Source organism: Mya arenaria, chromosome 9 (assembly GCF_026914265.1).
Source record: "Mya arenaria isolate MELC-2E11 chromosome 9, ASM2691426v1".
Lineage (NCBI taxonomy): Eukaryota > Metazoa > Mollusca > Bivalvia > Myida > Myidae > Mya > Mya arenaria.
The window spans coordinates 18,164,658-18,180,862 of record NC_069130.1 but is presented as its reverse complement, the minus strand read 5'-3'; the positions used below and the strand labels follow the sequence as shown (position 1 = coordinate 18,180,862).

The 16,205-nt window shown below is 31.9% G+C and overlaps 1 protein-coding gene across 7 annotated transcripts in view; it reads right to left on the bottom strand.

Moving 5' to 3' along the window:
• Positions 1-785: 785 nt before the first annotated feature.
• LOC128202933 (protein mono-ADP-ribosyltransferase PARP12-like) overlaps positions 786-16,205 on the bottom strand; it is a 107,418-nt gene continuing 91,998 nt past the window's right edge. For 5 of the 7 annotated variants that reach the window (XM_052904116.1, XM_052904117.1, XM_052904118.1 and 2 more), the window contains 4 exons: positions 10,259-10,300; positions 8,384-8,425; positions 4,893-4,934; positions 786-2,117 (listed from right to left, as the gene is read on the bottom strand). In XM_052904116.1, coding sequence (XP_052760076.1) covers positions 1,673-2,117; positions 4,893-4,934; positions 8,384-8,425; positions 10,259-10,300 — 571 coding nt within the window. In that variant the 3' untranslated portion in view covers positions 786-1,672. Of the gene's footprint in view, positions 2,118-4,376; positions 4,436-4,892; positions 4,935-8,383; positions 8,426-10,258; positions 10,301-16,205 lie in introns of all 7 variants that reach the window. The other 2 variants (XM_052904119.1, XM_052904120.1) reach the window with 2 other exon arrangements.

Sequence of the window (16,205 nt, the reverse complement as noted above, 5' to 3'; positions counted from 1 at the left end):
CCTTAATTTCTAATGTAACTCGTCTTTATTGTTTTTGTCCGATAACTCATCATCGGTTTATGCTTGAACTCTGATTGTTTGATTACATTCTACTGTGTTTATTTTTAATTATCAATATGTCATACATTGCATACGTAATCAAATGGTTCTTTGGGATCCCTTAAATGGTTTAGTTTATCTCTGGGCATGCCAATATAATATTTTAAAATATTTATCTGGTTTGTTTCTTTGTAAACATAATTTCATATTTAGAAATAAATAAAAATAGTATAATAGCACAGTGTGGTGATAAAACTCTTTAGTAAACGCGTTGCTTTCATGGTGCTGTGTAATTCTCCGGAAACATAACCGCACTATACAATTTACAAGTTTCCATAAACGTTAAGTTTAACTAACTTCTTTGGTTTGTCAATATAAATAAAACTTAACGGTTCCTTAAATGACGAATAGTAAATGTATTAATATATATATATATATATTGTTTGGAGCAAATGCTGACCGACACTTTTTGAAATGGAGATATGAAAATATGTAATTGGAACAACTAACTCTCTTGTCGTTTGTATCTTGTAGCATGACAGGGACAGATAAAAACATAACACGTTTAAACCTAGTTTAAATAAAATAATCCATTTAGTCGTTTTGATTTTACATACCCGTCAAATATTACTTGTTTCGCTTTTCATTTCTGTAACAAGTACTATTTCGACGTTTTGGGTATGTAATATGCCTATGTTTTGCTTACCACAACCACTTTATTCAGGAAACAAAATTATAAAACAATATCTTGGCATGTTATTTTATTTTGTTTAAAATACCAGTTTGATTGACTACAAGTATCATAATTCGGATTTCCCATTGTATTATTTACTTTCTTAATTAATGAAACAACAACTGTTTAAAAATATAATCATTCATTTCACACATGACATCTTAAAGAACTGTTACAGTCAAATACTTTCTTATGTACCATTTATTAAATGTTCAACTCACTAAAAATACCATAAAGTGTGCACATGCTTACTATCCCATCAAAGCGATTACTTATTTTGGGGGAAACAACACTTGCACACTCAAATAAAAGGTGTTGAAGTACAGCATGTTTATTTTACTTATGCTGAGTAGTATACAATATATCGGTCATGACAAAGCCAATTATTCAATCTACTTTCGCTTTAGCGTAAAATTAAAAGGTACGAAATGGAGTACATTGCATAGTAGGATATCAGCTATGATGCACAGGACAGTTTATACAATTTTTAAATTTACTGTTTTGCGGTAATCAAAAATAGTAGATTCGGAATGATTAACTGTCATGTGACTTACATATTGCACACAAGTAGTACTAGAATGTTCACTAATAATATTGTATTGGCATTTTACACAATAATACAACACAAACTACAGGGACAAACCCAGTAGTCGAACTATGGACACACTACAAGGACCTTAACGACAATGAACTAAATTCACATAAATAATAACACCACGTACCCTAATTCAAACACCAGAAACAAGCCACAACACATCAATAAAATTATACAAAATAATTAAAAGCAAATCTTTGAAATAATTAGTGTTCATATATATTGTTACAGTATGAGAGGTCTTTGGTCTTAATAAACATAAGCTATGCAAAATAGATAATTTATGTTCAGGAACGTTAGTATCTTCAATCGTTATGCCATCTTGAGCTGTCGCAGTTTGTCAATGTGTGTTCCCAGGCAGCTGAATAGATGTAGAGTGGACACATTTTGTTTGGAATGCTGGGTTTGTGTTTTGCTAAGTAATTCTTGAAGTCGTCTGATCCTTTTACGAGAGCAGTTTCTAGCATTCGGTAATCATCAGTCCACTGTTCAAAGTGAACATCAATTGTTTTGTACCATTCATCTATTTCGTTAACATTTAGACCGACTAAAGGCATAATCTCAGTTGGATTCCCTAGGCGCTTAATATCCTCATCCAGGGATTGTACCACGTTCGGTTGATGTGAATGAAATCCCTTTGTGTCTGGTGGGTGGATACTTATGTATGTTCTTGCAGGTGTTTCAAGAGAGACATGGCAGTCCGAATGCAGCCAATAATACAAGAAACAGTATTTCTCTAGTTGCTTTGTTCTGAAGTACAGTATGTCAAATACAACGAAATACAAGGCATACACAATACTACGATGGAAAATAAATCTAATAGAAAATGAATTCAACCCCTTCACCCGGGTACATTCATGTTCCTAAACAAAATGGTAAATAAAGCATATTGATGCTTTTGTAAGTTCGTGTTATAAAAACTCTGTTCGGCCTAATTTCTGAGAGGATCATATCATGTTTAATAGGGTCAGATATCGAAATATTGCATGTCATATGTCAGTAAGTCACAAAAGTAGGTCGGCATTAGGGGATCGTTTGTAACGCTATTGTCTATAACATATTTCTTTTTTTTGTATTTAAATATATATAAGAGTTTGCAAAAAAAAGAATAGCATATTTACGGTATGGTGTGTGTTTACAATAATAAAAAAAAAATCAAATGTCGCTAATATTATCCCAACACGAATCTTTGAGATTATCACTTTAATGAGTGCTTGAATACTTGAACACCAGGATGCAAATACAAACGCCAGGTCTTCAATGTAAATTATGAAGTCCATATTCTCTTTTTGATAATTTGCTCAAGAAAACAAGCACGAAATGTTATTAAATATAATTTATGGTCACTTTTGAAATTGTTAAGCAAATACTTATCGGAATGAGATTCACTTTAAATGTCTGATTTTTATTATTATGCATATAACAAATATCATACATAATTGCCCAAATCATCATGGTGGTGGTGGTAGTAGCAGTAGTAGTAGTTGTAGTAGTAGTAGTAGTAGTATAAAAAGTAGAGTAATAGTAGTATCGGTAGTAGTAGTAGTAGTAGTAGTAGTAGTAGTAGTAGTAGTAGTAGTAGTAGTAGTAGTAGTAGTAGTAGTAGTATAAGTGTTAAGGATATTGACAGTAGCTGTAGAAGAGGTAGTAAAAGTAGTATATTCAGTGGTATTGAAGGTAGTAATAGAAGTGGTAAGGATAGTGAATGTAACTGTAGAAAAGGTAGTAATAATAGTATAAGAGGAATTCATGTCATTGGAGTTGCTCGAATTGTCTTCAGTTTAATAATAATGCGTGTTCTGTTCTTACTTTCTAATTTACAGCATGTCATATTCTATTGATTTCAAAACCTGCATTTAACGCATAGTCTGTTAAACACAATGCTACCAGTGTGACGTCACCAGGTTGTGTCGGGATTACGGTTTTAAATGTACCGATACATGAGCCGTTTGGAGATTCTTCAATAGTTTGCATTATAAATTACTAAAACCATGTAATTATAATTCCATCCTGACGGATTTCATGGAGTACCGTAAATGGTGTGGATAGATAACTGTTTACGACTGATAAGCTAACGATTACTTGGAACCAGCTAACAAGTGTTTTTAGTCTCGTCCACGTATACCAATGTCTATATGTTTTTTAAATAAATGTGAAGTGAAGCACATTGTCGAATGCTGCTGAAGTGTAAAGCATTGCTACGCTACACTACGCTTAACTTATGATCCGTTTAAAAAATGGTTGTAATGGTTATTGCAGTATGTGGAGGATCCGTGGTCTAGTGGTAACACACTTGAATATCAATCCAGGGGTCGCGAGATCCACTCCCCGTCGAATCACTAAAGATACTGATCGACTTCCGAGAGGGACATTAAATGGGGGTCCTGTTTGACAGTGCTATACACTGGAGCTCGTTAATAAGCAGGGTAGCTCTAACCAGGGTTACATTCTGTCTGTGCACTATGCTTTATCAACCTAAAATGCTTAACACTCGTAACGGAACACTCGCCGACAGGGCAAGGTCCGAGTGCGAGTATAAATAAGCTTACACACCACCTTATTGCAGTATAGAAATGCGATTAACGTTTCCTGTTCATTGATGAACACCATTCGCGGCATGACATATCACTTAAAATTATTTGTAACAGGCAGCAGTGTTACTGGTCTACATTTTTACGAGTTTATGACATTTCGCCTTTAAACTGTATATTTTATAATTTTTACCTGTGTGGCATAGCATTTTCAAGCGTTATATGCTTTTAACTTTAGCGTGAATAGTGTTTGTAAACATGACATAAGTGGCTGCCCTCTGTAATCTTTAGTGTTCATTTTGCAATTTTGCCAAATCCCGGTTCCTTGTTACTACTTCAGGTTACACAACGCTATGTCAAGTAAAGTAGGCATTACTGTGTTAAATTAAATATTATATTGTTAGTGAGTATGTTTTTTTCATTCGTAGCTTACGCTTGTGTCGTCACTAGGTGATTAGTAAATAGTGAATACCCTTACCTTCTTTAAAGCTATTTATTATCTGCTTTCGCGTTTTGTCTGACTGTTTCGATCGAGTTCTTAATTATCAGTATTAAAACATATGTCCTCAGTATTTGAGAAACAATATATATTGAAACCAAGTATTTATTTTTTAATTGTTTTCTTCGTTTTCATTAAAGTAACATGTCTATATAAGTAATTAGAAAACTTTGTTAAGATTATGCACATAGTTGCAGTACTGCTCTAAATTTCTCTCGGCGATCGAGTGTTTAGTATATATTTTACGAACTATATGATCCACACATACTTACTATTGTGGAAACTGTCTAATTCTGTTTTACTAGTTATATCTTTTCAAAACCTTTTAAAGTAAACAAGAGTCATCTAATTTCAGATGCATCTTGAAATCGACTTTATATAAGTAGTGTTGTAGATGCAGACACTCAAAGACAGGGTAAACTCACACGCGAAGACAATATTCGACACTGCATATATAACAGTTAATAAAGGAAACGTAAAACATAAATCATTTACCTCAAATTCTCATCCGTCAGCTTTTTAATCGTTTCTTCCTGCCTAAAAAAGACACATATACAGCACTATAATTAGAATAAAACTAAACGTTTAATTTATCCGATTGTCCTGGACTCAGTATGCTGAATAAAACAGTATTCAATTTAACATAGTCACTTGATTTGCATAGTGCATGTTTAATGAATGAATAGTTAAACATAAATCATTCATCTCAAATTCTCATTTTTTAGATTTTGAATCGTTTCTTCATGCCTGAAAAGAAGCATTTAAAACATAATTTAATAGAATATTTTCTATTTAAGAATTCGTTTTAAAAAGAATCGTAGATTTATCGTTTGGTGTTTGTTTATAATGATAAAAAAAAAATCACCTTTAAAATAAAATGTCGCCAGGATTATCTAAGCATAATTGTTTAAGACTTTCCTCTACATGAGTACTTGAAATACTTATCGCCAGTATGCAAACAAGCACGCAAGGTCTTCAATGTAAATTATGAAGTCCTTGTACTCTTTATGAGATCATGAAACCATGCTTGAAATATAAACTCAATACGAATTATTTATCGTCTATACTTTGACGTAATGAGATACATGCTGAATTTCTGTTTGTCATTATTATGCAAATAACAATTTTTCATACATGATTCCCCCAAATATCATGTTAAAATATGTTAAGGGTCAGTAGTAGTGGTAGAAGTAGTAGAAGTAGTGCTTGCTTGAGGGTTAATGCCATGAAAGTTGCTTGAATTGTCATCATTAGTTAAATAGTAATGCGTTTTATTTTCTTATTGTTTAACAGTTCATCATATTTTGAGCATATTAATACAGGAATTTAGTTTAAAAAATATGTCAAAAACTACGCTACGATTGTGATGTAACCAGGTAGGTATGGGTTTCCGGTTTTAAGTCTGCCGATGCATGAGCTGTTCAATACATTAAAAATAGATAGAGCTTGTGAATAAAATTTGATCATGACGTAGTCCATGGAGTACCAAAAATAGTGTTAATATATCACTGTTCACGACTGCGTAGCTATGGATCTCTTTGAACCAGCTAATGAGTGTTTTAACTTTTGTCCGCGTATACCAATGTCCATATTGTTTTTACATTAATGCGAAGTGAAGTACAAAGTCAAATACTGCTTAAGTGTCAAGCATAACTACGCCATGCTTAACGTATGAGCTTTATTAAAAGGTCGATTGCAATGGTTCTTGCAGTATAAATAATGCGATAAGCGATCACGTTTTATTTCCGTTTTGCTGTTTATCAGTGACCAAATTGGAGTCATGAAATACCATAAACGGGCAGCAGTGTAACTGGTCAATATGTTTTTATAAATTTAATATATTTGGCCTGTAAACTTATGTATGATATTTATATCCCCTTTTATATAGCGTTTTAAACGCAATATTCTTTTAACTTTAGCGTGAAGAGTGTCTGTAAACATGACATAAGTGTCTGTTTTTTTTATAATACAATTGTTTGTTTACTATTTTGTCAAAACCCGGTTCGCTACTTTAGGTAACATAACGCCCTGTCAAGTATATGAGGCTCTACTGTGTTAAATACAATATAATATTGTTAGTGATCATTAAGGATTATTAAGGAGATGGTACCCCTACGCTCCTTGTAGTAATTGATTGTTTCTTTTCTTGTTTTGACTATGTGTTTCGATCGAATTCTTCAGTATCAGTATAGAAACATAAGTTGTCATTTTAACATGTTTGAAAAGCAATGTATATTTGACCCAAGTATTGGAATTTTAATCGTTTTCTTCATTTTAATTCCAGGCACATTTCTATTAAAATGATTTGACAGTTGTAATGTGTATGTACATATTTGGAGGTCAGATCATAGTTAATCTCGGCGATTGAGTTTACAAAATATATCATGTGACCAAACATACTTAATACTCAAGAACACTGTTTTCTTCTGATTTATATAGCTACCTCTGTTAAAAACAAACTGTTTCCGAACAAGCGGGAGCCATTAAATTTTAAATGCCTTTTTTAATCGATTGAATATAAGTACTGTGTTATTTTTTCATATGTTGCATAAACTCAGAAATGCAGAGGTATGTACGACACAGCACAGTGAATGATTAACAAAGGAGTAGTTAAGCAAAACACATATAAAACGTATTATTTAAATAAAACCTCGACATCACATTTATTGGATTTGCCTAGACACCTTAGGTTGAGCAAAGGAGTATTGCACACATATATAAAGTGGCATCAGCAACATCGGCAGTAGCAGTAGTAATTGTAATTGTAGCATCAGAAGCATTATTGAAGTTTCAGTGGCACCAGTTAAACGTTATTAAGCAACGTACATACAAATTATAAGTATAAATGTATATGGACGATTAAGAAATAAACAAATCAATAAACATGAAATATTTAAAGCGGTATCGAACATATATATGTTTTGCAAGTGATAAGGTGAATGGACCTATCTACTAATCGCTAACACACATGCAATGCTGCGAACTCAATCACACCAGCAAACACGGGTATGAAAAAGTGCCTGCGTAAGCAAGTGTTTAATACGCCAACGTGGAAAGAATTTGTCGAAGAAGTGAACTCGGGTAATTAAAGTAGCTTGAATAATTTAGTCTTCATTTTCGAACATCAAATATGTTTGAAAATAAAAATTACACAATAATATGAAAAGAAGTATTAAGAAGAAATTAAGTCGGGATATTATTACTCAGTATATGTAATTTAATATGTGCTTATTGATTTAGCAATTTTAATATATTCAAACCTTTAATATGTATGAACAAATATATTTTTCAATAACGTTAAAAATTCCCTACATAGTGTGCCAATGTCTACTGTCGTGCATGAATTAATCGCGTCTTCATATGTTTTTTTTAAATTTCCATTCATGTGGTAACTAGATTGGTAACTAGATTGTCGGCACAGAGTGTTTGAGATAGACGCCCGGTATTCATAATAAGTCGTACAGCTATACAACCATTGCGGCCACAGAAAGAACAGGTGTACTATCAGTTTGAATTTCCATGAGCGTATTGAGTTCCGGATCACCGGACTTACCATGTTGATTTAAAATCGGATTTGACCTTGACACTCACGATGGGAAGGCACAACATATCATGACGCGATAATTCGAGGCGTTCATGATATAAATTTCAAATGATTTGTAAAAAAATGTCGGCAGCAGTGTGAGTGGTCGATATATTTTACAAGTTTTGGTTATCTGTCCTGTAATTCTTTAAATGAGAATTATAACACATGCTACACACTGTTTGTCAAGTTCATCAATCTGTACTAAAAATATCATATTGTGAGTAATCGATACAATTAATAATTGTTTAAGTTTTTGTTGATATTAAGTTGACATTTGTATCGTATTTGTATTCTATATTTTACCCAACTGCATCCTAATGCACATAAAATGGCATTGTAATCTCACACAAGACATGTCACACTATCAGGTAATACATACCGTAAAACTACACCCTCTTACCTTTGATGAAGTTCTTTCATCTTCGAGTTGTCATCCTCCAATCTGAAATGTTACCTTATTTAGCAAACATTGTTTATGTTAATGACCTACTTGTTTTATTTAGCCACCAACAAATATCCAGTAATATAAAAAATGTTTATTTCTTTGTCATTGGATTTACTGATTCCTTAAAAAGTTAATGTCAAATGGTGCATTTCATCATCCAACCTTTTAACTGAAGAGTTTGAAAAAAACATATTTCTGACAACGTCGAATGATTAGTTTGCTTTTTAATTCATGGAGAATATCTGTAAAATGATGCAGAATGGCGGATACAAATGACCATGGTCATAATACCTTTATGTCGTTTTGCGAGCCTAAACAATAGTAAATAGTAACATATGTTTTTTTTAAAAAGCATTAGAGAAACACTTGTCAGGTCATGCTTTTCTGTGGTTTATTTGAAAAGAGTGGTGGTGTATATGCATTCAAACATAAGTTGTTGTTTATTCGAAATAAAATTGATTTTTTACTTCCAAATAAAGCCCGTTTGTCTATGGAAATCAGTACTAGTAAATAGTAATAGATGAAGAGGAGCAATAGATTAAATTTTCTTTGTTTTAGCTTTTATTTTCGCTTCGTCCTGCCTAAAAGGAACACATTTAAAACATGTAATTAAATTATCAAAACGTTTATTCCATCCGATTGGCCTAGACACCATTTGTTGAACCAAAAAGCATTTAAACACATTTTTAAGTGTAGAACAAACAACAAAATATTTTGCGACCAACAAATGTTCAAGCCTATTTCAAAGAAGATAAATTGATAATAAGTAGCGTATGATATGTTTTACAAGATGTATACAAACAATTTCTAGTTTACAAAATTGATTTTTCTTCATTTGAAAAATATTTCTTACATTTACAATTACAATTATGCATAAGTTAACTACGTTAAGATATATTCAAGGGATTTTAGGAAAGCCTAACAAAAGATCTTTTATGTTTGACGAGTTGAATAAATATGATAAATTGACATGTGAACATACAGAAAAGGTGGTTTGTTTTTCCGTCCCGAATAAATATGTTATATAAATGAAGCACGTGTAAAGAAACAGTAAAGATAAAATGAGTTTCTGTATTGCAACATCATGTTTTCATTTGATTATCATAACGGTTTAAATGTTTAAATCCATGCATGCAATATGTTACGATGTATTTAATGTAAACACTATTCTTTTAAAGGAATTGTCTTTAATGAAATTGATGACGTATAACCGACGTAACACGGCTGACGAACAATTGTATTTTGTGTGTTTAAACATATTTCATTAAGTATATACGTTTAAACACTTTTATAAAATATGTTGACTCGGATTGAAAGGATCGTATATCTTATAAAGTTAAACTTCGGTTATATTGTCGAGTAACAAGATATATTTAAACAAAATGTTTGAACTTTAATTCTACTTTTTTCAAGTCTATTCCAGGCACATGTCTTCGTGAATAATTAGAAAAGTTGTTATGGGTGACCCTGTGTAAATTAATTGCAGTACAGTTCTTAGACAAACTCGACGATTTAGTGTATTGCATTTTCTTTACGAGGTTTTTAGTCCACACATACTTTTAACTATAAAACACTGTTTTATTTTTAAATAGTTATATTCGTTCAAATAATTTCGGAATAAACGACAGTCATTTGATTGCAGTTGCATCTTAAAATCGACCTTGTATATATATAGTGGCACATTGTTGAAAACGTGCATGTTCGGATTATTATGTAATTTATGGCCTAGATGCCGGCAATCAAGGATTGGCTCAACTTGTATGAAAAGACAGCGTTCGATATTGCATAGATAATGGTAAGTAAAAGAGTCGTACAACATAAATAATTTACCTTGAATTCTCACCGGTCAGCTGTTTATTCTGTGCTTCCAGCCTTAAAGGAATACATTTAATACATGTTATTAAATAATCTAAACGTTTAACTGAGTTGATTTGGCTAGACACCTTATCCTAAATCAAACTGCGTTGACATTATCACTTATTATGTGCCTGAATAAAGAAGGAGAAGTGCAAAATAAATCATTCACCACCAATTCTTCATCTCCAGATTTCGAATTGTCCCTTCCGGACTGAAACGAACGAATTCAAAACATATTATTACATAATCTAAACATTAAATCCATCTGATTTGCCTGGACAAATCATGTTGAACCAAACAGTATTACAACACATATTTGAAGTGTAATGTTAAAACAAAAAAATTATCTCCGCGACCAACAAATGTTCCAGCCTATTTCAAAGATGATGAATTGATAATAAACAGCGTTTGAAATTTGTGCCTTGTTGTATACAAACAAGCTCTAGATTACTTGAATAAGTTTCTTAAATGTAAAAAAATAACTCAGCATAGGTTAACTACCCTAAGATGTAATTAAGTGTACTGTTTTTTAGGACAACACATCACTAGCTTTGTGATGTTTGAATGGATATGATGGTAACAGTGCACAGAAGAAAACGGTTGTATGTTCCCAGTCCTGAACATATTTGTTGTACAAAGCAAGCAATTGTGCATATACAATAATGTTCTAGATTGCAACATCATGTTTTTGTTCGATTATTATAACCGTTTTAATGTACAAAATATACTTGAAATATGGTACACCTTATTCAATGTAAACATTCCTTTAACAGAGTTCTCTTTTTTTAAATGGTGACGTCACACATGCTAACGAACGATTTTATGTTATATGTTTTAAAACGTATTGTAATTAATAAATGCATATATGCATTAACATGCACTATGTTGATTAGGATTGAAACGAAAGCATAGCTCATAATGTTTCTCTCCGTGGAAATTTAATTACACGTTTTGCATAGAAAGAAGGTTATATGATTTCCAATGCAAGTAGTTATATACTAAATGAGATCTTGTTTATACATGCATAAATGTCTCAAATGTACTTTATAATGCCTTTGTGCATCCGTATAAACATATATGACTTTTAGGCATTACATATAGATAAAGGTGGCGTCACATTGACTTACGAACAGTTTTATTTAATATTTTCAAACATTTAAACATAACTTATTTAAACATGCATACATACACTAAGTTAATAATGATTCTCACTCTCACTACCTCACTCTCACTACCTCACTACCTCACTTACTCACTCACTCACTCACTCACTCACTCACTCACTGACTGACTGACTGACTGACTCACTCACTCACTCACTCACTCACTCACTCACTCACTCACTCACACACTCAAAATATGTACATTGCAAGTTATATTTTCTGTAAACGATTTCTATTTTAGAAAAAAAAATAGATCAATCAATAAAGTAACTGTAAACTGTGCAAAAAAAAACGAAAACGTTGAATGAATTGTGTGGAAACTCATGGTTGGTCCTCAACATATCTATTGAAATATAGCTGAATTGTGTTTGTCTAATTTCGATTGATTATTTTCATACCACTGCCCGCACAAACACTTAAATGATTTTCAAACTCGAGTCAGTAAGAAGATATTACAAACGTCTGTAAGCCTGTACAACGTCTTACCACTGAAGCTTCAACAACTGCAAAGACAACCCGTTCATGGTAAACATTTCAGACACTTATGTTTATATCAAAAGAAACAAAATGTCTAGCCTGCAATGTTTCCAAAAAGTCATCATACCGTACAGTGAATGGCTGATAATTTAACACATCTAGAACAGTTTGGTGCTTTACTTCGTTAACGCATATGCCTTTTATAATATGTTTACCAATTAGGATTGTCTTTACCAAAATGCTCTTTATCTGAAATTATTTTTAATCAGCCATTCAAAAAGACCGGACATGTTTTATAATTTCTATAGTGCCAAATTAAAAAAAACCGTTGTACTCAATCATTTTACCATCAAAAGTCAATAAAGACCGCATGGCATGCTCATAGTCTCATTACCTTGTGAAATGGTGTCGACACCCTAGCAAGGTCAACGTTTATGTGTTTAAAAAAAATAACACATGTTTACTTCCTATAGTAGGAAGTTTCGATATGGCTGCCAATTTAAACGTAAGGATAATAGCCAGTCCTAAATTGTAACTTCATATTGTCATTCCATCAATCGTGTAACACAGAACATCGCTATATATTCGGCAAAAAGAAAACAAAACATGGACACATTACCATAATCTCATGACTGTTGGGTGGATATAATAACTAGTGATATACATACACAAGAGCAGAAAGGTTGCGTGCCTTTCCTTAAGCGTAAAAGGGTGTTCGGTAAAATGTTTTTATTGGGATTTTGTATATCGTATGCAAAGTCTTCGTGCTTTTATTCGTTATCAATCAAAGGTCATTTTAACTGACTAAAGCACACTAGTCAACTAAAGTTAAATCCATATTCAATTATTATTTAACAGCTTACATTTAAGTTAAAGCATGTGAAAACTTAATATAACTACATGTAGACACAAGTATAAAGAGATGGGTTAATGGCGGTTTCAGAACGGTTTGGCATTTATCATTATACACAAAATAAGTATGGGAATGTTGTTAGTTCAAGTCAGATACATTACAATCAAATTGAATTATTTGAATTAAGGCACAATATAATCGATACAGTAGTGTGATAAAAAAACTATTTGACACCTAATCAAATTCGTCTCAAGTGATTAAATAAGGTTTTAACAAAATTCAATGTATTTTCCCCTAGTTATCAGTGTCCTTACAGTTTAAGTTATTTTCAGTACATAAGGTCTTGAGTAAAAGCGGCAATGTTTATATATTTCCTGACAGGATTAAAATGTGGTCATTTGAGTAAATAATGCAGTTCGTCATCAATATCGTTAAGATTACGAAAAGAACACTTTCTTCTGTTGACTTGTAGTACCGTCTTTCGTTTCCACCTACCAACTTTGAAAGGAAAGTTATGATTGCTCACTTATTATTTTGGTTTGACTGTTCTATTTGGAGGCTCCAAGTTCTGAGATGAGCATGTAACTTGGAGTAATCCTTCTAATATATGTTATCCGGCGCAAAAAATTACGATGATGTTGCTCAAACAAATTTAGGTTTTCAAAGCAAACGACTTCACATCCGTACGATATAATGGCAACAATGGTATCATTAAAAGCTTGATTTGTATGTCCAAAGGAAAGTCTCTTTTAATATTATTCAGAAACAATAGTAGACTTAAAGTCTGTATAGGATAACAACACTTACAGTTAAAGAAAGCATGACCTGTGGTCGGGACAATAATATATCATTATAAATTAAACTTTTGGCAAGAAGTGGTTAGCTCACGACTATTGCCGATATTGTATCTTGCCCATTAATTTATTATTTTGTATTTTTGCTACAAAATAGTCAAGATGAAAATTCTGAAATTTATTTATTCCAATCAATTCGAGAGAAAACTATTTTTATGATACGGTTGCAATTAGGAAAAGACATCTTATTTGCGTTCTTGTTGTTATCTAATTGACACAGATATACATCATGATTTGAACATTAATTTATCTGGGATCAGTTTGCAATACACAGTAATACATGCGAAATATTCACTAGTTTTAATTGCTTAACGTAAAACGATCGAAATGATGTAGTTGAAGGTAAGGAATGATAAATAATATGCAAATTTAGTTGATTTTGAAACAGCACTTCCTCATATATTTCCTGTGGCTTGTTACGATTATTTACATATTTGTTTTAATTTGTTTAAGTGCTTGTTTGATTAACATGCATTGAGTATAATTTTGCTCCTATATTTTATGTGGCTTGTTTCCATGAAAAGTTTATTTTACCTACATGTTTTAATTATTTTGAGTGCTTGTTTGATTAACATACTTTGAGTATATTAACATCTTACAATGTACTGATTGTGTTCACACCCGGGAGATGCAATGCTTACATATTTTTCTCATCCAATCATGCATTGCCAACTTTGGAGCTTATCAGGGTAACGACGGTCTCTATCGGTTTCTCCTCTCAGTGCAATAGTAGCGTTAAGATACGCTAGTTTAGCACTTATTTATTTACTGGACGCAGTGTAAGATCAAGGCAGATGAGAAATACAGAATTTATTAAGGTCATTAAGTTGACCCGTCCTTTTATTAAAAGTTGCGATAGAAAATCTCAGTTTTGGACGATTTTAGATTTAGCCATAATTAGGTAGAGTTCTACAGGGGAAACGTTAGTTGATAAAGTACTGAAATATCAAATCATCTCTGATAAACTTACTTCTTTTACATATTATATTCCGTGCATTTTTGTTGAAGTCTATAATTTATCGTTTATCAAAACATTTAATTGGGGCCATTTCCACACCTTTATTTTAACAGTTTGGTAATTGTTCTAATAGCAGTGTAACACAAGATTGGGTGTGATATTTCGGAAAGGAACAGCTAAAATGAAATATTACCCGCAGTTGCTATCATTTAGTACCGATACAAGTTAGAATTTCATTAATGTTGTATAGACAATAATACAGGTATACCCTTTTATTCCATAACAACACAATTATTTAATGGCATTTTGACACGTTATGAAAACCTAGTGCACTCGTTACTAAAAATATGCTGACAAAATTACATGTAACACATTTCTTGCCTAATCAAAACAATTATATTTACGCTAAATTTATAAACAATTTTGGTTAAGTGCAAAATGGTAGACCAAAATATTCACCATTAAGAATTAGAACTTAAGCATTAAAAATGAACATGTTGACTCGATGTAGATATGTAAATCATTATAATTGAATACCCTTATTTATTATGTTTCATAGCTAATATGTATTTCCAAAATTGCCAATGAAACTTGAAACATTAATGTTTTATAAGAAAAGAGTAACGTTTTAACTGTCTGTAATAGTGATTGCGATTAAATATGGGAATATTTTTTGCTTAATCTATTACTTTCTTTTTTTATACAAAAAAAATATATGACATTTCTTAATTACTAATGTAAATGAATAATCGAGTATCATATATAATTTCAATTATAAAATAATGATAAAAGGAAAATCAAATCTGAAATAGTTATGGAATAAATATATTGACAAACTTCGTTGCACATGTCATACCCAGTGACATAACCTTGCCGATGGATTATTTCTATCCTGCTGTGAATACGCCGCGGGGCGGGCCATAAAACAATTATCGTACAGTTGAACACACAATTTCTAGGCATCGATTTTCTACATATGTTACATAAATGTTCAAAAAGGACCAAAAGATATTTAAAAATATATTATTTCAAAAAGTGCATTTGAAAGAGAAAAAAAATGCATCGCAATCCGCTGGAAGCTAAGCGATCGGATGTCTATAAAAACTTAAAATAGCAAAACAATTTTTAGCTCCTTCTTATTTCAATGTAACTTTTAAAGACCAACAAAATCCTTAAAAAGGACCAAAATGTAAAAATAATACAACCAATACAAAACCATCATCTTCAAGGGCAAGAATTATCCTAACATGTATGTAGTAAGTAAGTTGATCTGTTGAAAGACGAAGTCTTGAGAACTGTTTAACCATATTTTCCCTATATAACTCCATAGGCACTTTCGCTTCAGCGGATTTCACCAAAGTTGGCAATGTGTTCTTAATGCATGAATAGTAGTTATCGGATGGTATAGACAATGCATATGAAACAAATGAGCTTATTTAACACAATTTTAAACAGTAATGAATTGTATTTTAAAGCAAATAAATAATGAATGACAAATGGCGTACGAAATATCGAGCTTGCATTTAAACAGTCAGGGTGAAAGCACATCCTAAATTACAACATCCTGCCATTGATTCTATATTAAACTCGTTTCAAGTTTATGAAAATAATACAG